This window comes from Anopheles ziemanni, chromosome 3, assembly GCF_943734765.1.
Source record: "Anopheles ziemanni chromosome 3, idAnoZiCoDA_A2_x.2, whole genome shotgun sequence".
Lineage (NCBI taxonomy): Eukaryota > Metazoa > Arthropoda > Insecta > Diptera > Culicidae > Anopheles > Anopheles ziemanni.
The window spans coordinates 94048978-94076781 of NC_080706.1; the positions used below are offsets into that span (position 1 = coordinate 94048978).

The window sequence follows — 27804 nt, forward strand, 5'->3', positions numbered from 1 at the left end:
ACAGTCGGGGTGTTTGAGTGTTCGAGCGCCTCATCGATTAGCCATCAGTTTCATCGATTCGCAATATTGCGCCTTCGGAACGTGTCTGACAGATGCTTCTGGTTTTTGTAGTGTTTCTTATTGTTCTTTTTTCCAGTGTAACCTGTTGCCAGTTGTGGTCCTTGCTTCGTTTTGCATGACCTCATCGATATCATGTTTAAAGTTCATTCAACTGGCAGTGAATTTTATACGATATCGTAGTGTTCATCACTGACTGTCTCTCAACTCCTTGACACAATAGCAGCATTTCCACTTCGTTGTGTTGCTGACTCATGAAGAGCTAGAAATAAATCAAACTACCATCATCAGCAATAGTGATAAAGGCGCTCTTTCTCTCGCAGCTTACGATCAAGCGTTTCTCAAGTTCACCGACACAACTTTATCTTCATGCGCGCCTCATCGACCGAAGTGGTCGGGATTATCGAGAGACGCAAAAGTGGCGGGTCTTGTGAGAAATTCTTTCGAAAAACGTTCGCTTCCAGAAACGATTGACCGGGACACGCTGATGGAAAAATCAATGGCCGCCCCGAAAGGAACGCGGGAACAAAGAAGCTCAAGCTTTTTATCCCGCGCTCGCGCGATTGGTGTGGCGTAAAACAATTTGCCCATCAAGCACAAAAGTTTTCCCATCCATGACATGAAATATATCATTGATTCGTTTGATCGTCGGAAAAGTCTTACCGTCTCGAGATGAGCTCACGTCTTTGCCAGGTTTCATAGCGGATCTAACCGATACCACGGGATCGATACATAAAACACAAGGCAATTGTGGGGCATCGAGGGCAAACATTTACATATTTGTAAGAAGATCATCAAAAGGAAAAGCACCTCAGTTTGTATCAAACGAAACAGCCGTGTCTGTTATGCTCCAACATCCTTCGCGAACGTTTCGCTTGCCGATCAGATTAGCTTTTTCCGGACGAAAAGTTGTGATTGCGATGGGAGGATTTTGTTTGAAGGCCAAAAGGGTGCACGATAAAAGCAATTGGAGAAACCCATTCGAAAGGATGCATCGTAATTCGAACCTGTGTGTTTTTATGAATTGTAAAAAATATGGTAAATTTTATTATTCATTTGAATTATTTTTTTTTTCAAGGTACCATTTAAGGGAAAATTTACTCGCTTAAAAAAAAGTTCCAATTCTAATTGGGATCATGAATCATCGATTTAATTATGATATTAAAAGCAATGTCCTTCTGGGCGTGCACATCAAAGCGAAAGCGAGAAGAAAAGGCCCGTTTTCGAAAGCAGATTAAATTTAGGCAACAGTCGATACCGTCGTTTCATAGACCATTAAATTCGAAATGGTCGGAAACAAATGGAAACATTTTATTTACCAGCAGCCAAAACACCGAAAACCCGCTACACGCGCGCGTTCGTCACCTCCTCACCGGAGTCCGCCGGCAGGAAAACGGAAATGGTGCGTCGATTCCGGTCGATCGAGAGTTTGTTGTTGGCTTTTGGTTTTGGCTGGAAATTGTGAGGGAGTCGGAACAAAAATCGACCACATCGCAATGCTCGACCCCGCGCGCGGAGCCCGCTTTAGGCGCACCATTTTAGTTGCGGACTTTGTCGAAGCGTTTCCGATCGACCGAAGTCCACGATATCGCGTCGATTTTGGGCGAAAGTGCGGGGATGTGGGAAGCATAAAGGGTCCACTAACGAGGAAAACGATTCGATTTGAATCGGAATGACATGGGTTTGGTCGAATTCGGTCGAGTTTGATTAGTTTTCCCGGGCGCTACGAGAACGGTTCCGAATCTCATTTGCACGGCTTAGCGTGAGCTGGCTTTCCACTCGGCGGATAGTTGAATACCGGAGGCTTTTCCGTCCGTGAGGAATCACTCATCGTAATCAGCTTTTCCGTGCATCCTTCAGTATCATCACAGCGAATGATGGGAAATGAAAATTGAATAATGATTCGCTTTAACAGTTAGCGCCTTTTCGCAGCGCTTTATTGTTAGTAAACTGCTTTTGTTAAAGTTAGCAAAAAGATGTTATCATTTTCTTCAATCAGAATAAATTTAGATAATTGATTTGCTCATACTCATTCATAACGAAGCGAAGGCACGTATTATCCGGACGAAGGATTCACATTCCGTGGTTTGCGGTTCGCATTCGGATTTCTGCTTGCGCAGCGTAAATAAAACCTCAAACAAATAAACAAACCATTCCCGTTCAAACACCGTGCCAGCAACAGTTCGAGGTTTGATTGAATTTCACGACGTAGGAGACCATGGTTTTCTCACACATTCGATGGTAGAAAACTCTCGGAACGAATCGATAGATATCATGTGTGTGTTACAAAACGATTGTGAAAGGAACACGAAAGCAACTTTAAACAAAAATGGCTGATATATTATCCCATCATACAGAGCTGATATTACATACCATCTTTTTGGAAACCTCCGAAACCTGTCGAAGAATCAAATATCGATAAGTGTTTCGAAAGCGTCGACTACTTTCAACGCCCACTTTGTTGCAGCCAACTTTGTAGGCGAACGATGTGGGCTTGTAATGCCCGTGTTTGTAGAAATCGAATAGTTTGTGTTGTAACCGGTGTGCAAGGGCTTGCGATTTTTCACCGCTACAGCACCAGCGGCTCCAGCAGATGGTTTGTGTATGCAAACTGCTGTGGAATTGTAAACACAATTAGGAAAAGTTAAAAACATTATTTCTTATCTTCCACCAGGCGGTGCGAGAGTGCGTTTACATTAGATTGCGGTCTGGTTCTGCTCTTCTGTAGTGCGCACACATCGGTGGTACTGGCAACTACAAATGTAACCCTCTAGGAATGTTTGGTTTTGCAAATAGGTGAAAAAAGAAAGATTTCTATTGGAGACCGTACTGTTGAATACGAGTGCTTCACAGCTTGAACGCATATTTTTTCACTTTCTCGCTCCACTTCTCACATCGATTGCAACGAGCGCCGGAGGCATCTGGAAGCCGTAAACAATAAACCCTTGAGTGTCGGTCTAGTTCCGGTGCGTTTGAAACACTTTTGCTATGATAAGATTTAAGTGAAACGCTCCTTTCACCGCTCGGTTAGATATTGCATTGGAAAGAATTTTAAAAAATTGTATAACTGATTGGTGTAAGCTATTTAATTACGTCGTGTTTTGATGGTAAGAGGGTTTAAAACCACTCGACGGAAAATGAAACGTCGTTTGCAGACATCACCGTTGGCAGCTTTTCATCGCCTTCGGCGAATGTTTCCCGGTTAGTCTCTCGCCCAAGCATAACTTTTTTTCATTTTCCAATTTGCATTCTCCCCCACTTGCCTGGGCGCACAAACTTACAGCATTCGCAGCGCCAAAGATAAACACAGTTATAAACAAAAATAAAGCACCACTAGGAAACAAACAAGCGGAACGACGCAAATCCTCGCGGCTGTAGCGGCCCGAAGCCACAGCAGGAGGGAAACACTGTTTTTTTCCACTCCCGCAAAATACGGTCGACGTTCGTTTCTGCAGTAAATAGAGCTGCAAATCGTACAATATCTAAAAAATGGGATTCTGGTGGAAATGGTGGCAGGAACACATTTTTTTGTTGATTTCCTTCCATTGCAAAAACTGAGGAAATACGCACATTCGTACGTACCGAGACTGGATGCAAATTGGACGTGGTGTGAATAGAAGCACGAACGATGCGAGTGAAAAAATGCGTTCCTTTTCCGCGAAGCAAATGACACAACCGTGTGGAGCTTGTAGACCATCGAATGAGAAGAGAAAAAGTTCTATAAATCTGCCGCACGGTGATGTATTCATTTGTTTCGCATTCGTTAGTGTTTGTTTTTGAATGCTAAGGCAAGTGAGATTGACTTACACAGATTTTCACTTCAATCACAACACAATTGAACGCATTCACCCGAACTTGAAGCATGTTTGCAAACAATGAATCAAACATATTTCTGTAAAATAACAAAAAAAAGTCAAAGCAGATGTGGCCGAAGATAATTGCTGCACCAAAGAGAGACTACGATTGAAAATTGTAATTGCTTAAACTGGTTTAATTTAAATTGTCCTCTGTTTGACCAGATCATGTTAAAACTTTAAAAATTACAAAAAGAAGCAATTCAAAATTCTGGTCACCTTTTTTTTTTTGTTCGAAGCATTTGCGGTTATACAGCGACATAAAAGGTACGCGTGTTGATTTAGGATGTTTGTCGACAAGGCAAACAGAAAATGGTAGTTTCGAGACGCCCACTCGGGGTTTTCCCCGATCAAGATGAGGCGTTGAAACGTGGTTGCGAAAAGGAATTCACTGACCAAAGTGTCACCAAAGTTGATAACACGCTTGTTTTCTGAATTAGCATAATTGAGTGGGAAAGTGGAGGACGTTTTTAGTATCCCAGTAGGCGTTTGCAATGGTTTTGCCACTACTCAAATTGTTTAGCGCGTAGGTTTGATTGAATAACATATTAAGGTTGGAAAAACCTCGTATTGTTGAAAGTTGGAGCCCTTTTTTGCTAAACGATAAACGATTTTAAATCTAGTGTAAATTAAGCAATCTTTGTCTAATAAAAAATGTTTTCTTTCATTGCAGATCAAAGCCTACGAAAAGACAGAGTGCCATGATGAGAGGCGGAAGCAGGCGCGAGATATTTACGATAATTACATCATGAAAGAGATGTTATCACACACTCACGTAAGTAGTACAGAAAGCTCTCAAACGCCACTATCTCAAAATGAGCAGTTTAATTGTGAAATGCCTTTTCTCTTTTGCCAGGAATATTCCAAGGAAGCGGTGGCACACGTCCAGAAGTATCTGATGAAAAACCAGGTACCAGTGAATCTGTTCGAGCCGTACATCGAAGAAATTTTTCACCATTTGCGCGGCGAACCGTTTCGAAAGTTCCTCGAAAGTGACAAATACACCCGCTTCTGCCAATGGAAAAATTTGGAACTCAACATACAGGTGAGTGCCGGCCGCCTGTCCACATCAAGCCGAAACGTTTGCCGGGCGCTAAAGTGTGCGGATGTCGAGTGGAAATTGGATAATTCACCGCGCCAAAACCATCAGCGCCTCAATTTCCCTCGCAAAATGCGCTTCGTTTCGTGCTGGTGATTTGCGCGCAAGTTTGAACGAAATAAAACGAAACGGAATTTTCAACGGCTGGAAACGGGAAGATTGATTCAGCTATTTATAGATGGCCTTGCTCGGTACCCAACGCTTGGTGCGATGGAATGAAGCGATAGGTTGGCGAACTCTCCGGGGTCTGCCGATGGAAACGGGGGCGAGATCCCGGCGATCATGCGGCGCACCCGATCCTGTAGAGATTCTATTTTTAGCCCAGTCGTTGTCCTCCGGCCGATATCCGTCCGTCCGGAACGCACCACTACTACCATCAGCAGTAGCAGAAGTAGCAGCAGGTGTATCATTTTGCAAGCGTAAGGTGGATCGAAATTCTATCGCCCCGACATCTCACAGCCATCTCCCAAAGGGGCTTCGTCGCTCTCGTCGCATACTTCATTTCCCTTCAAAAGGCCACAGAATCCGACACCGTGGCAGCAATCCAGCCGACCGTACCGCCGTGGGCATCCTGTCGGCGGGGGAAATATTCTGGGAATTTCGTAGAATCGGTTGCATTTGATATCAATTTTCTCGTACTGTGAATTCAGATGAACCGAGGAGGAAGTTACAAACACCGTGTTATTTCGTTCGTGCTTAGTTAATCGATTATTGCTACGGGTTCCCATCGTCGTTGAATGAAGGGTTTCGATTAGGTGCCAAAGCGAATCCTGATTAAAGTTTCAGTACGAAGTTGAATTGTTAGAACAAGATACATTTAAATTCCTTCATTTGGGTTATTTTCATCACGTAATATGGAAACTTACACATCCAACAGTTGACCAGTTGTTAAACGAACAAGCGGAAATTGAATAATAGGTTTGAGTACACTTCATGGGCCCAAAGTCTTATCACAAACGACGGCCTCAACAGGAAATGGGATGTGGCGGAAAAAATAAATCTGCCTTAAAGATCTTTTCCATATTAAAGTTTACTTTTAAAGTCGCTGGTCAAGTGACAATTTGCTAGAAAAGTCGGCCATGGTTGAAGAAGGGTTCTTTGCTAACGGAATAAAACTTCACCAACGGAATCCTATCCGGTACGAAGCATCGTCCTACTCGAGGTGCGTAAAATTTTGGTCTCGCATCGAAATCGGGTGCGTAGTATGTGCTGCCTTTCGGCACACGACCCTTTATCCTGTTCTTCGAATATCCATGGGGTCGTTTCCCAAGAGTCAGCACAATATTTTTACCGCGAGTTAGGCGGGCAGTTTTTACGAGCCACCAGGCGTCTCCATGGAGCTCGGCTTCTTGTGTGCGTGACGGCGCATAACGTCCGTGCGTTGGAAGAACGCAAAAAAGGTGTTGAAATCTGATTAGAAAATCGCTGCCGGCAGGAGCCGGAGTCGTTTGGCTTGCGGTGCTAGCTTACTATCGGAGATAAGCTTTATCACGCTACATAGGACGTGAAGAAGTGCCAAAACACAGCTTTCATAAACAAAGCAAAATATGAAGATTCATCACTCGGCAACAGCCTGCCTCGAAGGCGAAGGGAAGACTTGTTCCTTCCCTTATCATACTTTTTCAACCTTTCCACATGAAAATATCAATTTCAACTAATGCCTCCACTTTCTTTTTTCTTGCATCGTTTGTAGGGCCTGAGTTATTCCTTTGCATAAGATAAACTTCACACATTGACAGTGACACATCGCTCCCGGTCGTCTACTCCCAAAGGAGTAACTTTTCACGGCATCTCCATGCTGTACAGTATCGATGACATCTGTGGAAACTGTGTGTCGCTTCAACTGCTCGAGGCTTTGCGGTATCGAGAGAAGCGTAATGAACGTTGCTCAAAATGGGCGAGAGTGTACATAAGAAAAATAGAAAAGCAGTACACTCGTTAAAAATGTTGAAAGCCGCATGAGGGAACGCAACACTGGTTGATATTTCTCTGCGCCAACTATTCCGCACTCAACCATTTGCCTCGGGCTGATGGTAAACTTTTCCCTTTCTCAAAGTGGCTCAACACATGCACACGACACAAACGGATGCAGATGTGTGCGGTAAAAAGAATGTGCTCGGGCTGTACGGGCAAGAAAACAAACTCGCACACGCCATATACACGCCGGGCCGAAGAATGCGGCTTTCGGCCGGAAGCAAAGTGAGAGAACATCATTAACTTTCAAGTCCGGCTGCTACTTTCGAATCCGGACCGGGCGATTCCGGTCCCTCGCACGTCCTTATCGTTCACTTTGATCATGGTACCCTGTACGGCCACTTGTTGGAGCGAGTGAGAAACGTTGGGGGGGCGCATGTAGACACACATCCGCAGGACAGTGCCCGAAGGGTTCAACATCTAGCTGACTATACGCGCTAGTTGATGAATAGCAAATGACAGGCTCCGACACCGACTAATCTTCCATCCACCGCCCACCGGAATATGTTCATCGTCCCATGTGTACGCCCCGGGGAAGGCAAGGAAAGAGGCTAGAATCCTTTTTCTAGTGGCATTTGCAAAACGGGTCGGAGTTGTAATTTTTGTGATGGCTTGATTATGTTTGGAGCGTGTGTTTGCGTAGGCAAAGTTGTGAGGTTGGTTAGACAATTTTATATTCGTCATGTTTTCTTAAAATGGTAAAAACTAAGGCACGTTTTGATATGAACCCTGTTTTTTGCACTTCATCCTTAATGCTATAAGTTTTTATTGTTAGGTTTCATTTGAAATTCCTCCTACTTAATGTATACCATGATTGAACAAAGTGGTTTCCTTTCTTCAAGGAGATCCCACCACAAATATCATACTTTTGAATTATTGATTTTCTTTAATGCCATTATGTTACCATTCGTTATTTATAAACATTGCACACTCACACACCATTATCACCAACAATCGTCGCCCAAGCAACCTGTGGGTGATTGTGTTAGGGATCACGAAAAATAATCGTCGGCTCTTCAACTCCTGCTCGCCGTTAAAATGGTCCCGACACTTTGTTTCTGCAATTATTGCACGGAAATTCCAAAATGAAAATGAGGAAACTGCGCGCTTGCCGACGAACCGACCGGGCCTTGTGCTTTTCCTGCCGTCCGGCAATGGTCCACCCCCTCCCCACCCACCCTTTAGCCAGTGGCCCTGACTTGTCCGTGGCGATTTGGGTCAACGTTTACCATTAGCCTCGCGCGCCCATTCCCTTTGCACTATGTTAATGGCCAAAAGTCTCAAAGTCTACCGATCCCATCGGACGAGATCCCCGTGTGGGAGAGGCAGTGTCCGTGCGTGCGTTTGTGTGAGTGTTTTCCGGTCGGCTCTATCCCTTTTTTTCAGGCAGCAGTCGAAGAGCAGACGGGGTAGAATAATAAGCCCAAGCCGGTGGTGCGGGGATGCACGGGACTGAAAGTTAGGTCCTTGTCCCGAGCTTCGTGTGGTGTTAAATAATAATACGAGGAAATGAAAGAAAAAAGGTTTCCATATAAAACCGGCTTGATGTTCAAACTCTCGATTTGATTAGATTAGTTTTTATGGTGTTTTATGCCTGGTGATAGGTGAAACTTTTGCCCGCAATATCGGTGTGCTCGGCTAATAATGACAATAATAAAAAATTACAGCTAAACGGTGCGGGTTCCTTTGCTGTACGGTTTCATAATTTTCCCCCTTCGCGTTCGGAAAATTTTATGCTCGAGTTGGGATTGTTTTATCTCTATGATGGCAACATGATATTCTTCGCTTCGGAATGAAGTAAAAAATTACCGACGTTATTATTTTTGTTTTATTTACGTTAAAAAAATAATACTCGTTGCAGCTGGATGTTTTTTTTTATGCTTCAGCGAGAGGTTTTCCTTTCACGATTCGCAGAATGATTTATTTGCGGATTTCCTTTTCCAACAGATCAGATTTTGAGCAATGTTTCATTTTTGTTTGGCTCAAATTTCTTGGAAACTGAAAAGATTAAATTGGTTTAGCGTTTACTGGAAACATTCCGCAGTCGAATGAGATTTACCTGGAACAGCGTCAATACATACATCGAAGCGATGCAATGAAAGTAAAACCGTTTGTGTTAACGCTTTTTTGCCGATGGAAAATTTCGCCCATGCTTTTGGAGCAACAACCGCGTAGGATTGGGTAAGGGAAATGAATATAAGTGCGAAATTCAGAGAAAAACGAATTTTCGTATCATATTGCATGGAGTAAAAACATTTATCGAGCAGCAGATATCATTCATTTCATTTTAACGTGGCAACAGGTGCAGCTTAGTGATTTTCCAACATTGTTTGAAGCATTAAAGATACGCTTATAGAACGCCTAGCAACAGCATAGCAACAGACCGTCTGCATACACAAAACACCGCTTATCCATTTATATTTCCAAAAATGGCTTCCTCTGTCTCTAGCATTTCCGCTTCAAGCTTCTCTTTTCGGCAGTTATTTTCCGCGGATGGCTGAAGAATTTTCATTAATTAAACGACCTATGCGAGAACTCAACTGGAAAACCAACTTTCTCCAACCTCCGTCTTCTGTGTGTCGCGCCTATGTTTCTTCCCTCGCAAGAGAAAGAGACGGCTTGAGTCGAAAACAGGAGGGAGCACCTGTGTTCGCGCGCCCCACCGGGTTCCTACCTTGCTTTCGTTCCATTGATCCCTGCTGGCGGAAAATCCGTCAACCGTGTGCTACGTTGGTTTTTCTCGGAAATTTGTCCTTTTTTTTGTGTTTTCACGAAGGATAAAAGGCGCATATTGGGCGCCTCTACCTTTAGCATTTAATTTGAACCCTCCGCCGGCTCCGTTCGACGATCGTAGGATGCGGTGTTTTGAAATGACAGTTAAATCAGGTGAAGAGAGATTCAACTTCACCTTCCGGTGGCGCCATCGTCGTGTATGTGTGTGTGTGTGTGTCCTTTACCCAGGACGAATGTCCACTGCGTGCCATATGCGGTCGGTCTCACACAAACACATCCACACAGACACACATCCGGCGTTGGGCAGTTCATGCGTGTCGAGGCACGCTGTTATCTACCTACCAAAAGTGGACCATCGTTTTAACGCTCACTCTTTCTCTCACTGGCTCTAACGTTCTGGCGGATGGCGCTGTCTGCTGCATGGTGAGCCTGGAGACGTGTGTATTTGTTTGTGTATACGCTTGTGCGTGTTTTTGTAGCCAAGCCTTGCCTGGTGAAAAGGGGAAGCTTAACCGGATGAGTGGTTTCATTTTTTCGCTCCAACGGCGAGGAATGAAATGACTTGATTTCATTCCCCATTTCTTTCATTACCACCTACGTTTCCTTCCCGGTTTCGGAGCCGTTCGTGGGCCATTTTGGTTGTTGTTTTTTTTTCTGGGTGTTCTTCCTTCTCTTCCCCCCCTCTCTATCAATCATTCCGCTTAACATCGTTAGGTTATGTCGTAAATTGGTAGCTTTGGGGGCTCTGGCTTTCGGAAATGGGCGAGCTACTGACTCCACGCGTCCTGGCCGGGGACGAACGATGTCGCAGCCGTATGTCGTGATGTTGACATATAAAGACACACACACACACATGCATACACAAACGTCTACCAGAGAAACGGCACTTGGCTGGTGGCATTGTCAAAACGATTGGAGAAGCGTTGACGTTGGTGGGAATACAAATTTTCCCCCGCAAACCCGAGAAGAAAGTGAGGCAAAGGTTCGAAGAAGAGTGGCGTGTGCGAGAGTCGCAACCACTTATTATCCGCCCGTCGCGCTGTTAACGGATCCATTTCCCCGCGATAACTCACACGCGCTTAAAGTCGTAAAAAATAACGATAATGACAGCTACGTGATATTTATTCGTGGAAAACTGGGCGCCTCCATTTCACCGTCCGTCGTGCCCACGATGATGCTGTGTCGGTGGTGAAAGTGGTTTGCTCTCTGTCCCGATGTCCTGGGAGCTGTTCTTCCCCCTCCCATTTCGAGCGAACGAGAATCGGAGATATATTCGGGAAGAGGGTGACAGAGCGTACCGCCGCAAAAGACAGAAAACGGCAATAAACGATCACTGCTGGGTAATTAGTGATACGGGCCAAATGTCTCTTCTCTGCCTGTGACAGTGAGGCGTTTATTTGACAATCTCCAGCCAACACAAGGATCCAGCGAACGGGACTACGCTGACGTTCGCAATCGTCGTTAGATTGGAAATTGAATTTCTCCGCCAAACCGCTTCGATCGATTGAAGTGGGTGCGTTGCCACTCTCGGCCTGGGCCGGCTGCTCTGAGTGTGCTCGAAATTCAATCATCCAGTCGGCCGGTGTAAACGAGTCTGTCAACTTAGCCGCACCATGCTGGTGTTGCTGGCGAATCGGAGCCGGGAGGAAAAGTTGATAGATTGCCAAATTGAGGAAGAGCCTCGCAAAAGGTGTCGGCGACGGTAGAAAAAAAAAGTGGAACTTAATCAGCTGAGGTGAAGATGAAACGATGTACGATAGGCGCACAGTGGTTCCACCGGTTTCATTTCACATCATTTGGGATGATTCTTTCCACGATTAAAATCAAATAACTGTGATAATACATTTCGATTGCTGTGGAAATGCAATTTACTTGGTTGTTTCAGTCATTTTCTCAATTGTTCACTCACTTCACAATGTTTTTAATTGCTAGTAAGTAACAACATGTATCTTTTATAAAATTTTTACTCTTGTCCATAAAAATTAAAAATTTTGGATGCGAGGAATTGAGTTGAACTATCTTTTTTAAGGAAACAGTTGTTGAAGAATTCATCACACTACATGGCAAAATATCCACGCTCTGAGCCACTGTGAGCAGTCCCTGTGGATGACAATTTTGGTCCGCAGATTGCCACACGTTCTGGCAACTTTATTTTCCTTCGAACATTTCCCTCTTCTTGAGCACACTTGGGGGCTTCATTTGGTTTACCGTAAGTTTTTCATCGTCACTTTCTTTTTACAGATTTACCTTCTTCCTCTTTTTTGAATTCCATCAGCTTACTCGGCTTCCTGTTTTTGTCGGCGAAGCTTGGCTTCCGTCTTTTCTACTTCTTAAAAGTTATTCCCTCACGGAAGTTCTCCGCCACCGGTTCTAGGCTAGCCGTGTGCTTTTTCTAAGGCTTTTGGTGGGTTGACTTATGTGTGATAAGATGAGAAAAAAGACGACTGCACCGGACGTGGATTGATATCGAGGAATTCAATTAGTGAACGTTCGTGATCTGTGACTTCTGGCACCCAACGAATTCCGTCGTGCTACTTTCTCGGGGTCGAGAGTCCTTTTTCACTTTGCCAGCCGTTACTTGAAAGATAACGTATTATTTTCTTTAAGATAAATTCGGTGAGCGATGAAAATATTCAAACCTTTTTCAATCGTTTCCAATCAAAACCGTCGGAGAGGGTTTTCAGGCGCTTAAAATGGTTTTAATTTTGGTCTCTTCTAAAGGAATTACGACACAACCAAATATTTCAACCCAGATTAGGAGAAAAGATCAATTCAATTATAAACTAATTGAATGCACTTTCTTTTATGGCTAAGTGGAACATGGAGTATCGTGTGTCGTAATGAAAAGCGATAAAGTTCAGCAAAGTCGTTTCACAATCGGTGCCTAGAAGCGACCAGGCAACGGAGATGAACGATCCTGGGCGTAACGCGTGGGCATTAGGATACATCAAACTGAAATTAACTCCTATTACCTTGCCACCTTCGACTAGCTCACCGTCCTTGCCATCCCTTTTTTTTGATTACCAACGTCAACCGCGACTCGGTCTTTTCACCTGAAGGCAGCCTCAAGGGCTCATGACCACAACGAGCAAGAAAGGAAGACGATTTTATCTATTTTATTGTGGGCGTGTTTCCGTTTGTTCTGCCTACCTCCCCGGGGCCCCCGAGGACGTGTCTGCCCACGAGTATTGGCACGAATTGCTTGGCAGGATAGAGCAATTTGCACTCCCAAGAAAGCGCTTCTTGCGGAATCCAACGGCAGAGTCGGTGTGTGGTTGTTAATTAATCGAATTATCTTATCGTAAACCACACGAAGCAGGTTGCATGCAAAAACGTGCTCGTCGGGTTGGTGGTGCCGGGGGGAGGTGGGCTTTTAAAATTTCCCCCGATCGATATCCATCGAGTGCCCTGGTTAAGGAATACAGTCGCAAGTTATATCTCTGCCATTTTGCTGCAAGTAAAACCTGATCACCGAACCGTCGTTGGCCTTAGCTATGATTTTACTATACATTTTATTCATTCCTCGCCAGCTCGAAAGAGAGAAAGAGGGTGAGATGCTCTGTTTTTGTATTGTCCCTGAAGGTGTTCTTCTTTGCAATCGATGCGGATTAGCAAAAGACCACTCTCTCTCTCGGGCTCTCGGGTAACGAGATGGATGATCCATCGCGTGGCAGCAATCCGGGAAGATGGTAATGTGCTTCATTAGGAGTGTTTGATTGGCGTGGTGTTTAGCATCTCTTCCAGGCTTGTGGTTCGGGGTGAACGTACGTACGGCAGGCGATAAAGACACGGCTCGTCCAATTAAGGCGCGCAATTCTAACGATCCTCTCCCGGGTTTTTTGACGGTCGTCTAACGGTAACGATCCTGGAAAATGTCTACAAACGGGGAGGGGAGAGTGGTGATTGATCCCGCATTTTCTCCGGTTTCAGGCTTGCGATGTGCCATGTTTTACGGCCGGTCATAAAATGGCTTCGAATAAGAAAGCACTTTTATAGCTTCCAACAACGACACCCTGCTTTTAAAGTACTCCGCACTGTCATTCGCTTTAAACTCGATGGATGTTTAATTGAGATTTCAATTTATGTTAGGAACATTTGTTTGAAAGTTTGTTATCATGTATTTTATGAACTGCTGTGCGCCTTTTTAATTTTCAAAGTCAAAGTAGGGATGTGGTTAAATATAAGTACTTCTTTTTAAATGTTTCATTGACTCAAATATCAAAAACCAGGAAACCTTTTCTCCCTGAAAGAACATTTTACACAAAATTGTTTAAATATGTAAGAGGTGTGTTCTCTTTAATATCACGTTCCTCATTGTTATTCTTTAAACTAAATTATATTACACATGACTCTGCCACCGATGTACGGTTGCACCAATTTACACAACTTTATTGCCACGGTACGCCACCCGGCAACACGTGAGCGACCGTGCGTCTCCATCGTGGATCGATGGGAAATGTGTGTCCCGCACGTTGGAGCGTGAAAATCATGAACCGTATTGTTTGCAAATTTAATTTAATCATACCACCGCTTTCTCGCATCCGCTTTTCCAGCTGACGATGAACGACTTCAGCGTACACCGGATCATCGGGCGGGGTGGCTTCGGCGAGGTGTACGGGTGCCGCAAGGCGGACACCGGCAAGATGTACGCAATGAAGTGCTTGGACAAGAAGCGTATCAAGATGAAGCAGGGCGAAACGCTGGCGCTGAACGAGCGGACGATGCTGTCGTTGGTCAGTACGGGGGTAAGTACACGTGGCTCTGCAACGAAGAAGAAGGAATAACACGTTACGTAATCATACTGTGGGAGCTACTTGCTTCATGTGTTTGAGTTTTAAAAAATTAGAAAGAGTTCAGTTTAATTCTAGAAAAGCTCCCTTACAACGCACAAAACAAAAAGTGAACGTTGGCTGAAGATAAAGAAACTAGCTCCCAGTAGTAGTTTATTTCAGTGCAAATGCTTCCACCACCGAGTGAAGACAATGTTGCGCACTCGAGATAAAGAGAACCCCATCAGTGCATAGCGACATACCTTTTCTATTAGTTCCACATATGTCCAACTGGCCAACGGTGCCATAAAACACGACTCTTCATGCTTCCGCAACGCAAGCGTGGCGTCATAAATCCGGCTGGATTATGTGAAATTCACTGCTTGAAATCCTTCACCCCAACGAGCAATCGGTTGACGGTGACGGCTGCCAACTTTGTCGTCGTAAAACCTGGCCATTTTGTCGTCTCTATTTGTGTGTGTGTGTGTGTGTGTGTGTGTGTTTTTTGTGTTTTTCTATTCCGTTTATTTATCCCCATTAGTTGGAAAACTGTCAACGGTGAACGCCAAGAGACAAAGAGCGTCGCATGTGTCGAGGAAAAGCCTTCACTTCCGGCCAATGTCAAGCCACCTTTCACCGTCACCGAAACCCAACGAAAGGTGTCCCGGAAGTCCGGCAGTTGCGAACGGAAGGGTGAAACGGTAGAGGCGCACACAAGGGCGCGGTTCATTATGCGGATGGACGAACCGTTTATGACGGCTCAGCGGGGAGAGAGAGAAGATTAAGATGAGCACATCCACCAGTGGATTGTTTTGGCTGGAGGGGCCTTCTTTGAAAAGACTTCCTTCGCCTAAGTGTATCTCCTTTGGTATATTCCCCTTTCCAGAAAGCTCAAAGAATGCCTGCTACTTCCACGGCAAAATGGCACGAAAGTTCCGACAAAGTCCACTCCACACACTAGCGTCATTTAACGTCCATCAATTACTTTGCCTTTTGGTAACAGTTTTTGTGCACTTGATATGAAAAGTTTCTCGCCAAAACTTTCCCACTAAACCTTCGTTGGGATAGACATCGTGGAGAGCGGGTAGGAATGGTCTTCCCTTGGCTATGATTTAACTCGCCCGAACGTTGTGGAGAGGGAGATCCGGAATCATGCACTGGAAGCTGCTCAACAGTTGAAGCATCCATCTAACGAACTTCCGTTTTCTTATCGTACCCACACACACACAGTGATATCCACACATACACACGTACCATCTCATAATGTTTTTCCTGCTTTTCTCTTTTTCTTTTCTTTCCGGGAACGTGTTCCTTCCTGCTCACGGAACTGTGGCATCATCATCATCATCGTCGTCGTCGTCGTCGTCGTTGGCATTCCCGGTCATCAACTTTCAGGTCGATTGCCCATTCATCGTGTGCATGACGTACGCCTTTCACACGCCGGACAAGCTGTGCTTCATCCTGGACCTCATGAACGGTGGCGACCTGCACTATCATCTGTCCCAGCACGGTGTCTTCAACGAGTCGGACATGAAGTTCTACGCGGCAGAGGTGAGTGATTTACCCCCCAACCCCGTTGTCGGTCGGGTTTGCATGCACGAGGAAGGTGGCAATTCGATACGGAGGGAACCGAGCGACCTTACCAGGGATGTTCGAGAGAGCCGTGGCTTAAAACTGGATTAATCTGTTCATATTTTTGTAGAGAAAGGATACGCTGGGCGACCGAAACGCGTTGGAATGATGTCGATGGAAGCTAGCAAAGTAGGGCATTTAATTACGCCACCATCTGTCTCCCGTGGCTCGTTTGGCGTTGGGCAAGTTTTTGCACGTACACCTGGAGCGCCAGGATGTGTGCGCCACGGAGCGCACGGATTGGCCGTTAATCCAAACTATCTTCCGCAGCAAACCACATCATATTGCTTCTCGCTCGAGAGGTGGTGGGGGAAGGGAGATACGGAGGGTGACCATGGGCGGCACGGAACCGGAACTGCCATTCGCAGTCCGTTAGATGATGATTAACGAGCGCTCAGTGCGCGTCGACCGGCACGGCCACTAGTCGGTCCGGCATTACGCCATGATTACGGGCTTTATTGAAGTTTTAACGGTCGATTTATTACATGGGACTTTGGGTTGGAGTTTGGTACGGCAATTTTTTGCCTCCACCAGGGGCCTCTCTGTTTTTATCAGTAAATCCGGAAACATTACATTCGTGCCAAACAAGGGGGTAGAAGAAGGATTCTGTAGGCCTTTCTGCATCAGTGGTTGTCCCGCCAAGGCAAATACTGGCAACATTCCATTCCAAATCCATTGCGATTACTCTGAACTGAACCGGCACAAGCCTCTGGTGCGCCTGGCCAATATGAATTGTGTTTTTGAGCAATGATTTATGTACAACTGAGAGTTCTGATCATTCTAGACACTAATGCAGTTCGTACTGAGCTCCTGTTTTATTTTTTGGTTTTCCACACAAGCATTTTTTCGTAAAATATTACATTAAAGCTTCATCCGCCTTTACACTTTTGCATGTTTTTCTAGGAAAAGTAAAAGAATAGACGGTCTAATCATAATGACAGGGGAGGAGCATAAATGAACGAAGTTGAAGAACATTGCTGGAATCTCAAATTCACATTCCTTCTCGGTTCGCCCGTGCGAGACAAAGTAACCGAATTAGGTGAAAACTTTCAGTCTTTCAATCGAGCCTTTTTTTTGTTGCGCAAAAATTTCCTAATTACTTGTCCAGGCGAGGCGGCGGCTCGTGTCTTACGGTTGAGTTGTAAGCTACGATTTCATTTCTAACTTTCGTCGGAATTGTTGGATAGCGCAAATCTTCTGCTGCTAGCAAGCGCAAACAAAAGTTGAGGATTTCATCCGTCGAACCAACCATTAGAAAGTGGAGCTACCTGGTTGAGGTTTATTCCCCGTAGTCTCACTTGAGCTGTAGCAGTGGCGTGGGGCAAATTGTCTGCACACTTTTTGAAGCAATCGATACTTTATGCTAAAGAAAGCAATCCCTATGGACGAGGTAGTAATTAAGTTTGAAAACAGATAAAATGGAAGGAGTAGTACTCAGGGAAAATAATTAATTTTCATAGGGATAACTACGTCATACAACCGAACAGGCCGATGCCATAACGCTGTAATGAAATATGATTGAAAATTCATCCATAAATTCAGTAGATCGAAACATGTTGGCACAAAAATCGAAGAGATTTAATTCAATTTTACTTCCAATAAGTAAGCAGGAACGGCTTCGAGAGGGAGAGACCTTTATCTGCTAAATGGATTTTTTCCAACATTAAACTTTTCTACTTTCCACACTCCAACCATGGCAATTGAAATGATTTAACTTTGATGTTATTTAAACGAAATTTTCATTGTGATACAAACACAAATTTTAGCGAAGTGAATAGCGATTGAACTTGGGAAAAAGATGTATAGTTTGCGAAACTAACTTATGAAATAATTTATTGGTTCCTTACTTCCTTTCCTTTTAAGGTAATCCTCGGCTTAGAGCACATGCACAAACGGTTCATCGTGTACCGGGACCTGAAGCCTGCCAACATACTGCTGGACGAGAATGGCCACGTACGCATCTCCGATCTCGGGTTGGCCTGTGATTTTAGCAAAAAGAAGCCTCACGCATCGGTTGGCACCCACGGCTATATGGCGCCGGAGGTCCTGTCGAAGGGCACACCGTACGACTCGAGCGCCGACTGGTTCAGCTTCGGCTGCATGCTGTATAAACTGCTCAAGGGCCACTCACCGTTCCGGCAACACAAAACCAAGGACAAGCACGAGATCGATCGGATGACACTAACAATGGTAGGTTGATATGTTTTTGAATTTGATGTAGCTCTTGCTTAACTAATCTTTTTGATTTTTGTTTCGTCGTAAATTAACCAAAAAAAATTATTACTCATTGTTAAACCTGAATAATCACTACTTAACTAAATCCATAAATCAATGTAGTTAACTTATACCGTATTGAAATCACTGTTTATCGATCAGTAAATAATAATTTCAAACTATAATCAATTAACCTATTTCTTCGATCCTTTGTTGTGTAATTCATTAGTCTATTAGATTGATTTGAAACGTGCTTCGTACTAATACATCTCACAAAACAAACATAATACCCTAAATATACTCTCATCGATCGAACCGAAGTTGTGTATGAATATTAAATAGCTATTTTAAAAAGCAACCTTCGTTCTTGCAGAACGTAGAGCTGCCGGAATCGTTCAGCAAAGAACTGAGGGACCTGCTGGAGGGCCTGCTGCAGCGAGACATCGACAAGCGATTAGGCTGTAAGGGCGGCGGGTAAGTCTCCGGACGGTGCGCGGTTGGTGAGGAGCATGGAGCGGTAGAAAAAATTAACCGACATCACACTTTCGCAGTGCGGACGAGGTTAAATCCCACCCATTCTTCACCGGCATCGACTGGAACCAGGTGTACTACCAGAAGTACACACCACCACTAATACCACCGCGCGGTGAGGTCAACGCCGCCGATGCGTTCGATATCGGATCGTTCGACGAGGAGGATACCAAGGGCATCAAGCTGACGGAGCAGGACCAGGAGCTGTACCGGTACTTCCCGCTCACCATCTCCGAACGGTAATGTAACTTCTGAACGGTTTTTGCTAATGAAGGGAAGAAGTTGTATTACACTCTGCTTTACTGTTTCTTCCACAGGTGGCAACAAGAGGTGGCAGAAACGGTGTTCGAAACGGTCAACACCGAGGCGGACAAGGTGGAGCAAAAACGCAAAGCCAAACAGAAGACGCGCTTCGACGCGGACGAGAAGGACTCGGACTGCATACTACACGGGTACATTAAAAAGTATGGCGGCTCGTTCGCGTCCGTTTGGCAGACGCGCTACGCCAAACTCTATCCCAACAGGTGAGTGCCAGATCGTTTGTCACTGTCGAAGAAACCATCTCACGGCGTCCTTGTTTTGCTTATTCTAGGCTGGAACTGCATACCGAAAGTGGCAGCACCAAACCGGAGCTGGTGTTCATGGATCAAATCGAGGAGGTATCGCCCGACTTTGTGCAGTTTAAGAACGAACAGTGCGTCCAGGTCCGGTTTCGCGATGGCATTCGCGATGGCAAGCTGATTCTGACGAATTCGGTAAATACTAGACCCGCAAGCCTGAAAGATACCACTGATTGAACACGTTTACGGTTTTGCTCTTGTAGGATGAAATTGGACTCAAGGAATGGGCACTTTCGTTACGGGCAGCGCACAAGGAAAGTCAGGAGCTGCTCGGTTCGATGGCGAAGAAGGCAGGGAAAATTTACGGCACCGAGGGCCAACGAGGTACGACAGACGGCCGACAGATGGGTGGTGCCGGAGCCGGGGGTGCTGGTGGCATGGTGATCGCGGGTTCCGGTGGTGCCGGTGGGGTGCTCGCCGGCAGTGGCCAGAAGAATGCGAACGGAGGCTCCAACTAGCGGTTACTGTTGCGATCTCGGTCCTGTTTCATAGAACCGAATCGTCTGAAGGAACCACTGCTGAAGATGAAGTGCAAGGACACCTAAATGCTAGGTTGCCATTGTGTCATCATCATCGTCACGCACGCAACGCACACTTACACATAAACACAAAACCACAAAGCACGCGCATCCGGTAGACCGATCCGCGACCGGCATACGGATTCCAGTGTGCTCCATGCAAGGCACAGCATATCGTCGAGCGAATGCAAAGTTGTTTTTTGCAAAGTATTACCAATTTCATGACTCCGAGTTGCAAAACGGGTTTTTTCTATTAGGAAAAAAAAATTAAGGTGAGTTTAGGCGAGACTGGGGCGTAAACGGGCGAGTTAATATTAGACTTTTACATTTAAAAAACTGTCAGTGGCCACTTACAGAGCCGCCTCCAGCAGGGCCAGCAGAAGGAAAACAGCATTGATGCACAGGACACAGGTAATGTGAAACAGCTCATTCATGTGTACGTACGTGTGTTCGTGTGCGTGGGTGATTGGCTTTGTTTTTGTCTCCTCTTCTCGTTATCGAAACGTTACAAGGGTCGAGAATGGTGTTGGCTAACATTGTGTACCTTTGCTGTGCGTCCGATGTTGATGCAGCAAAACGGTTTTGATATTTGCTGCCGAAAAGATACAACAGTGATATTTGAGGAATGATATCAAACAAAACCCCCGCGCCTTGCGTGGCTTAACACGTTCACCGGTGCGCAAGCTCCACCCGCTTGTACGACTGCATATGTAATGGAATTACATTACGAGCAGTGGTGGTTTCCTGCTCCATTTTCTCCTCATTGGCTGCGGAAATAGCTAATCGGGTAAAAGCAAAAAAAAAAAAACACCGCCAATGCCACCGGGGTATATATATATAATTTAATTATAAAGTAACAAAATCAGCCCTAGTGATAGCACTGACAAAACCGTCATACAAAACAAAATAAAAGGAAAACCTTACCAACAAACAAAAATATTAATAGTGAAAGGAGCATACACAAATATTTAGAATAATGAATGTGTCAATTTAGTATTGTATTACGAAGTGATAATCGAGTAGTGGGTTGGCGCAGGGACAAGACTACACAAACAATTTAAAAACAAAAGAAGCACATTGAGCAGATGTTATTAGAACTATATTAACGTAACATTACGATACAACATCGTTTATACAACGGGCGACAAATGGGGTAACAAACAAAACGTGCATGAAAAATGAGAAGCGCAAACATTAAGAGAAACACTTCTAGTAGCAGCATTACAACAGCGGACTTTTTGCGTCGCTGTGGAGAGCAATCAATCCGGCACTCTTCCATCAACAATAGTTTCCAATTGTAGATCAAACTGGTTCGGTTCGGCGATTATGTAGAACGTGCCGGAAGAACACACCGATCTGAGTGTACTTTCACCAAATAAAAAGCTGTAATTTTATATAGGAATCGGCCGTCTCTTCCACAATGATGTATGTACGACATTTGCTAGTTATTTTTCGACTCGTAACACAGTCTCCCCAACATCCCGCGCTCTATAAATTGCTATTTAAAGTAGAAAATCTGTAACACTGAAGGCAGCTTTCCGGTGTTCCTATTGATGGTTTTCGTTACCAAACTCCCACAGATCAGACACAATCAATGACAATAGTGCAGCAGCATCTGTAGCGATGGGGCGCCAGCAGAATGTTTAAATTAAAATTAAAATAAAATAACATAACTTCTCTAAACAGTAAGCAATGTCACATCAACTATGGTCAATGGTAATCAACTTGTAGATTCCTCAGCATTTGACGCGACTACGCAATGGCCTCTCTCCTATCAGAACACATAGGAGAAATCCTTTAGGGATACACTGTAGGGACTGCTATAGCAAAAACGCGCACGAACAATCCTCAATACTTATTTTTTTTATAACACACTACTTAGGGAACGATCGAAGTAAACGCGAAAGTGAAACGATCAGTTTGACAGCCAGTGCGAAACGATACGAGCAAAACCACCAATGCACGTGCGCTTAGTAGGCTGGGTGTAAGGAACTTCCTGTTTAAGTTGGAAATACCGCGAGCGAGCAATCATTCGAAGATCAGCTGAGGTGGCTCTGTCTATAGATGCAATTGTAGAAGAAATACCATATGTATCCAAGTTTTGACAAAACTCTTAAATGTGGCAATAGCGTACCGGAGTAATGCTAAACCGAAAGTAATGCTACAGCTTTGGCAACGGCCAGCAGCGGCACGAACGTAATTGTGTGTGTGTAGTTGTATGTGTGTGTGTGTGCCACGATATTAATTAATTCATTAATTATATCTCTACATTTAGTAGCTGAAATGACTGGACCTATAGTTAGCTAAAGTTGTTCGTATGGGTTTGAAATGCGCTGCGGCGGACGAAGCCAAAGGCAAAGTAATCCCAAAGATGGCTAGGCGAAGCAAAAAAATGAATGGAAGGAAAAAAACAACAAAAATAAGTAATTATTATATAAATTCAGCAGCTCACTGTTATGCAACACCAAGACTTTAGAGTAGATGATTTGATTTCGTTCTTTCATCGTTCACGATATAATTATCGCGCGTCGAAAATGTGAGACAACCGAAACACAGTGCATATAACGTTTAATCTTTAATTATATCTAACAGTAAAAGAAAAAAAAGAACAAGATAATTCGATCATGCAAACCAAAAAAGAAATGTGTAAATGGAAGCCCTTCAGTCAAATATGTATAACTATTAAAACATACACGCTACATACACGCAGAGAACAAATGGAAACCCCACCAACACACTAGTTCAGAAGTTCACAATTAAAAATCGCAAAAGCACACTTAACAAAAACGAAACAAACACGATCTTGAATAGAATAATTAGTAATAGATTAACGGTTTTGTTTTTTCGCATGTTCCCAATCTTGTTTCTTAAAAACCCCGTTTGTATTCTTTATGGTTTTGCGCAATACTTTTTTTTGTGGCATTCATTTTGAAGCTATCATATAATTATTACAAAATTAAAATTCTTTAAAAAATAAGAAAATAAATTCTGGAGAACGATTAAAATATAACGAGACGCACAGTATTAGCAGGACCACTAAAACACATGTTTCAAAACAGTGAGAGAAAACAGATTCTAACAAATCAATCACAATCTGTTCTTGTTCATGTTCATGAACTTTGGAAACATATGCGTGTAACTGAAGCGTTGGTCTTAAAGCAAATCATTTCTTTTACAAAAAAGTGGAACAATTCTACAAATAAAATAACTAGCTTTGGATCAGGAACTCCTCCGTACGGTCGGTGCAATGTTGATAATCATAAAATGATGCAGTACGTAAAACTAGACCGTGGACGCTGGCAATAGGCCGATGAAGAACTCTACTCGAGCCTCACTGTGGAATACAACTTTTGGTGGTTGCCTCGAGTTCCCGGCACTACTCGGCAGTGCAACATATGTAAGGCTCGCAAGGGCATTTGCTGTACATACTAGTATAATCGGTAAATAATCCCATTGCGTGTTTAGTGTGTACGTGATGATGCCGTCAGGTGTTTGTGATCGTAGGCGATATATAATTTCCAGTCTGTGTCCATCGATTTTCGCTGAATTTTGTTCGAAACTGTAATAAACGATTGTTGCATAAAACGGATTCCGATAGCTCTAAATAATACAGAAGAAACCAAGAAAAAGGATGGCTCGGCCATCAAGCGAAACGAGTTCGATGGACTCATAAAGCTTACACTGATTGAACATAAACAGCATATAGTATTGTAGAAGAAAGCATTGAAACAACTCAATACAGCAGCAGAAAAACCCCATATAGAGATACAATTATACATGTTTTCATGACGGGAAAGTTCGTAGGGAAAAACATTTTCAATGCTGCTACAGATATGAACCAACAGCAAGGGTTATTATCGTTGTAGGGAGCTTTGAGTGGCATGCGGTACACATTCACACACAGCCAAGCATATACTAACATGTTTGAAATAATGGATTTAGCGCAAACATTATAAAACAAGTCAAACAAATGTGCAAGCGTTTATGTTTAAATGTTTGCCTGCCATCACCGGTTTGGCATAACTGAAAAAATATTTTCTATCAAAGAAATGTACTCGGTGTGTGTAGCATAACGTGACCGCGCATGAATAGTGCGTACAAAGAGGAAGCAGGTGTTGGAATCGACGAAACGCAGAAGGTGAGTAGGAATTTTTAAAATAATTACCCAAAAATAAAGGTTCAATCGATGGAGAACATCATTGACTTTTGCCAAAAAAAGAAAAAAGGAAAACAACTGTGGAAAACATAAAATTCCACAACAAATTATCTAAATCTAGTGATTGCTAGTGTACGTTAAGAGACAACTCTCTTCTCCTGTGAATTGTACGTGTTAATTTAACTGTGTAGTCTATAAAGAACACAATTAAATGTTGACATCATGCAAACATCTGAAAAAATAAACACTACACACTCACACACAAATGTAGAAAAGAAATCAAATGTACACATCCAAGCACACGTTCGTTGAGATGAAAATGATGCGTTAAAAAAAATGGGAACGAGAATTTAACATTTATTCAGAAACAAAAAGGAAAGAAGTGTCGCAAGAAAAACTAAACGCACCGTGAACAGAACACACTCAGATGTAAGCCGTAGTGCGGGGTCAAGAAAACATTATAACATTGTTGCAAATGCCTGTTCAAACATGTGCGTTTAAAAAATGCAAATAAACAAACCCAATTAATAAGACATAAAACACGAGCGAAGTGTATGAAAACGAGCGAAAGAAAGCCGGTTGGACAGAGAATGGTACCACCAGGAGGATAATATGACTTGCGGCAATGCAAAACGAATGTTTCGGAAGGTCAAAAATGGATGATGAATGTTCGCTTAGCAAGCAACAAAAAATGGAAACCTGTATATAACACCGGGTGTTACAAACAACGTGTTAAAAAATATTAAGTAAATACAACAAAGATACGGCAGAGATGAAAACAAACGCAGCGTTGGTAATCCCAGTCAGAGGCCCGAAGGCATAACACAAAAGGCACTTATGAGAACATTTTTAGTAAGTAATACCATCAAAACAGAAAAAAAGAGATGCATGTAGCAGGGCGAAGTGCAACGCGGATGTTTAAATATGAAGAAATGCAGCGAAGTGCAAAGTTGAAAGCGTACTAACTGGTGTACAGTTTTATTAAATTATCCTTTTCGTGTACAAATCCGAAAAAAAATAGTGTTCGCCGTGGCTCCAAGTCGTTAGAAAGCTCTTACACATTTTAAACAGGTGCTTGAAAGTGAAAGCTTCTGCTGAATGCAAGCTTCGTGTGTAGGTTCGTTCTGAATTGATCGGCCCGGAGGTCGTGAAGTGATCGGGCCGATTTTGTCCGTTCAGTTTGTTGCTGGAGCTCCAACAGATTGGACGAGAGAAAAACACGCCTGAAGCAGTCCGCTTATCGCCTACTTTGATAATACCGCCTGCTACGATCTTCCCAAACGTAAGAGAATACGGGTTTTTGGTTGTTTTGTGATAACATTCCGGCCAGAGCAAGAACGTGCTTCAGTTTGGTGAAACTATCGGTGCATTATCAGTAAAAGTGATCGGTGTGTGATCTTTCGTCCAAAAACAGTACACGCTCAACTATTTAAACATCATGAGCTTCCAAAAGGCAGCGCTAATCTTGGCAACCGTGTTCCTCGTGCTGGTGTCATCGTCCAGGGCAGCTGATTTTGCAAATTGCGGTAGGTTGACGACCTATTTTTTCCACGAAACGGCCAATACAAGATGATAAGCGCTTGTCCTAAGATCGATGCGCCGCATCCGGTTGGGGATTTTTGTTTCCATTCTTCGAATAATATTAAACCCTTCATATTTCAACAGCAAACGAAACGGCCATCGGAGAGTTCAGCAAGGTGGAAGTGTCGAACTGTGGTGATGACCAGGCGTCGTGTGTATTAAAACGCAATTCTAATGCTACCATCTCCATCACCTTCACCAGCAGTAAGTATAGTTTCGTAAAGCGTAAATGGCCCCCGATTTACATACTTCGTCCTTGACCATGGATTTTCTGTTGCGAAAGAGAGAATACTTTCTTCGCTAGTACACGCCCCTTATGAAGCATGGAGTGTGCACTTTGAAGGTTTCCGTGACCTAGAACGGAAGGATAGTAGAATGCTACTAGTTGTGGACCAAGCTCAAGGTCCCGCTAATGGTACACTAATTGCTTGTATGAAAGATGTGCGGTCATTATTCTATTCCTTTGCGACAGTTTCTATCGGTTTAATCGACATTGAAGGCAATTAACCAACGCAAGCAAAAGTGTGTCACAATTTTACATTTAAATTGTAAGACATAGACACATCCATAGACCTATTGTACGACGAGAACCACTTACCGCTTTCTGTTTCTTCCCATGGTTTAGACGAGGATCTTTCGGAACTGAAGGCCGTAGTGCATGGAATTATTCTTGGCATGGAGGTACCATTCCCCCTTCCGAACGCTGATGGTTGCAATGACAGTGGACTAAACTGCCCATTGACTAAGGATACGTCGTACCGTTACTCTACTACGCTACCCGTTTTGAAGCAATACCCGAAGGTAAGTGAAATTTCCACAGTCTGACTTGAATTTTATTTTTTTTCCATTTTTTTTATAACCCCAAAAAGGTTGTAAACTGAAATTATTGTTGATTACTGATGAGCTTTGACGTGAACCCGCATCATTATCATTATATCAATCTTTGCTTATACATTGCAATTTTGCGTTTGGAATGATGCGTAGAAAGAATAACGTGTTTTTCGTGGAATTATTTGTTTGTTCAGCGAAGCGTTACAAAACAAATATGATTTCATTTTTTCCCTTCGTGTGTATACTTTATAGACTCTATTGTTGATGGTTGGGTTTTTGTTCTGTTTCATTGCAACACGTGGTGTAATTTAAATTTACTTCATCTTTTTTAGGTTTCCGTGGAAGTAAAATGGGAGCTAAAGTCGGGTGACAAGGATGTGGTCTGTGTGCTTATTCCAGCTAAAATCCAGTAAAACGAAATGAGGATGGAAGCATCGTTTATCCCCATTGCGTTGATAAGTTTCCTACCAACAAGTTGCCTTATTTCCCATCGCTGTGCCAAACAAAAATTAAACCACATATTGACGCATCGCTGCCGGCGTACTATGACCTCAATAAAGAACAGCTGTAGTAAGGCGACATACTCCCGCCAATCGAGGGAAAATCCACGCTACACCAACCGGATGAAGCATGATTCTCGCGGTCCATCTTGCCAGTTTCTTTCCGATTCTTTTGTTGCTGGACGCTTCGCCGTGCCTCACCATTGTTAGTGTAAGCGAAGCCTTTTTTTTTCTCTCAACGTCCGTTAATTAGATTGTAATTGAAAGCATAGTCAATCCAATAAAACCAACTCGTTTTACACGTTGACACTGTGCACGCGGTCGCATGCGACAAGCCGAGTTTATTCTTTCCACCATCCACCTTTCGCGCTCCGTGTCCCCCGTGCCTCCTGTCCATTTGGTTTAGCCAACATCAGCCGGCCTGTGCCGACCACGCTAGACATCTACGGAAATGAAAATTTTTCACATTCAATTGATCTCTCCGTGTGCCGACCACCGGTCGGTCAACGTGGCTGTTCGTGGGCGATGTTGGATTGACCACTAGCGGGACGTTGGCGGCATGCAGCAGCTGATTGTTTGATTGCATTTAACCGAATAAACGGATCGCGCCATCGTGTATTAGCCGACACTTCGTACCGCGGCAATAGGTGGAGTTGGCGGAAGGGTTGATGGGATTGCGTGTTAGCAGAATGGACAAAAACGGTTTCTAAAACATGATTCATCGTTGAATGTTGG

The 27804-nt window shown here is 43.8% G+C and overlaps 2 protein-coding genes across 2 annotated transcripts in view; both read left to right on the forward strand.

Annotated features, from left to right (window-relative positions):
* The window catches only part of LOC131288798 (G protein-coupled receptor kinase 1), a 79443-nt gene extending 57950 nt beyond the window's left edge, over positions 1-21493 (forward strand). The window contains exons 4-13 of the mRNA XM_058317974.1: positions 4585-4686; positions 4768-4956; positions 14271-14462; positions 15882-16037; positions 17982-18308; positions 18688-18806; positions 18884-19102; positions 19181-19387; positions 19456-19618; positions 19687-21493. Coding sequence (XP_058173957.1) covers positions 4585-4686; positions 4768-4956; positions 14271-14462; positions 15882-16037; positions 17982-18308; positions 18688-18806; positions 18884-19102; positions 19181-19387; positions 19456-19618; positions 19687-19941 — 1929 coding nt within the window. The 3' untranslated portion in view covers positions 19942-21493. The remainder of the gene's footprint in view (positions 1-4584; positions 4687-4767; positions 4957-14270; positions 14463-15881; positions 16038-17981; positions 18309-18687; positions 18807-18883; positions 19103-19180; positions 19388-19455; positions 19619-19686) is intronic.
* Positions 21494-25382: 3889 nt separating this feature from the next.
* LOC131289989 (NPC intracellular cholesterol transporter 2 homolog a-like) lies at positions 25383-27376 on the forward strand. Its single transcript, XM_058319361.1, has 4 exons — positions 25383-25683; positions 25823-25942; positions 26364-26539; positions 26902-27376. The coding sequence occupies exons 1-4, from the start codon at positions 25596-25598 to the stop codon at positions 26980-26982; spliced, it is 465 nt and encodes a 154-aa protein (XP_058175344.1). The 5' UTR covers positions 25383-25595; the 3' UTR covers positions 26983-27376.
* Positions 27377-27804: the final 428 nt, after the last annotated feature.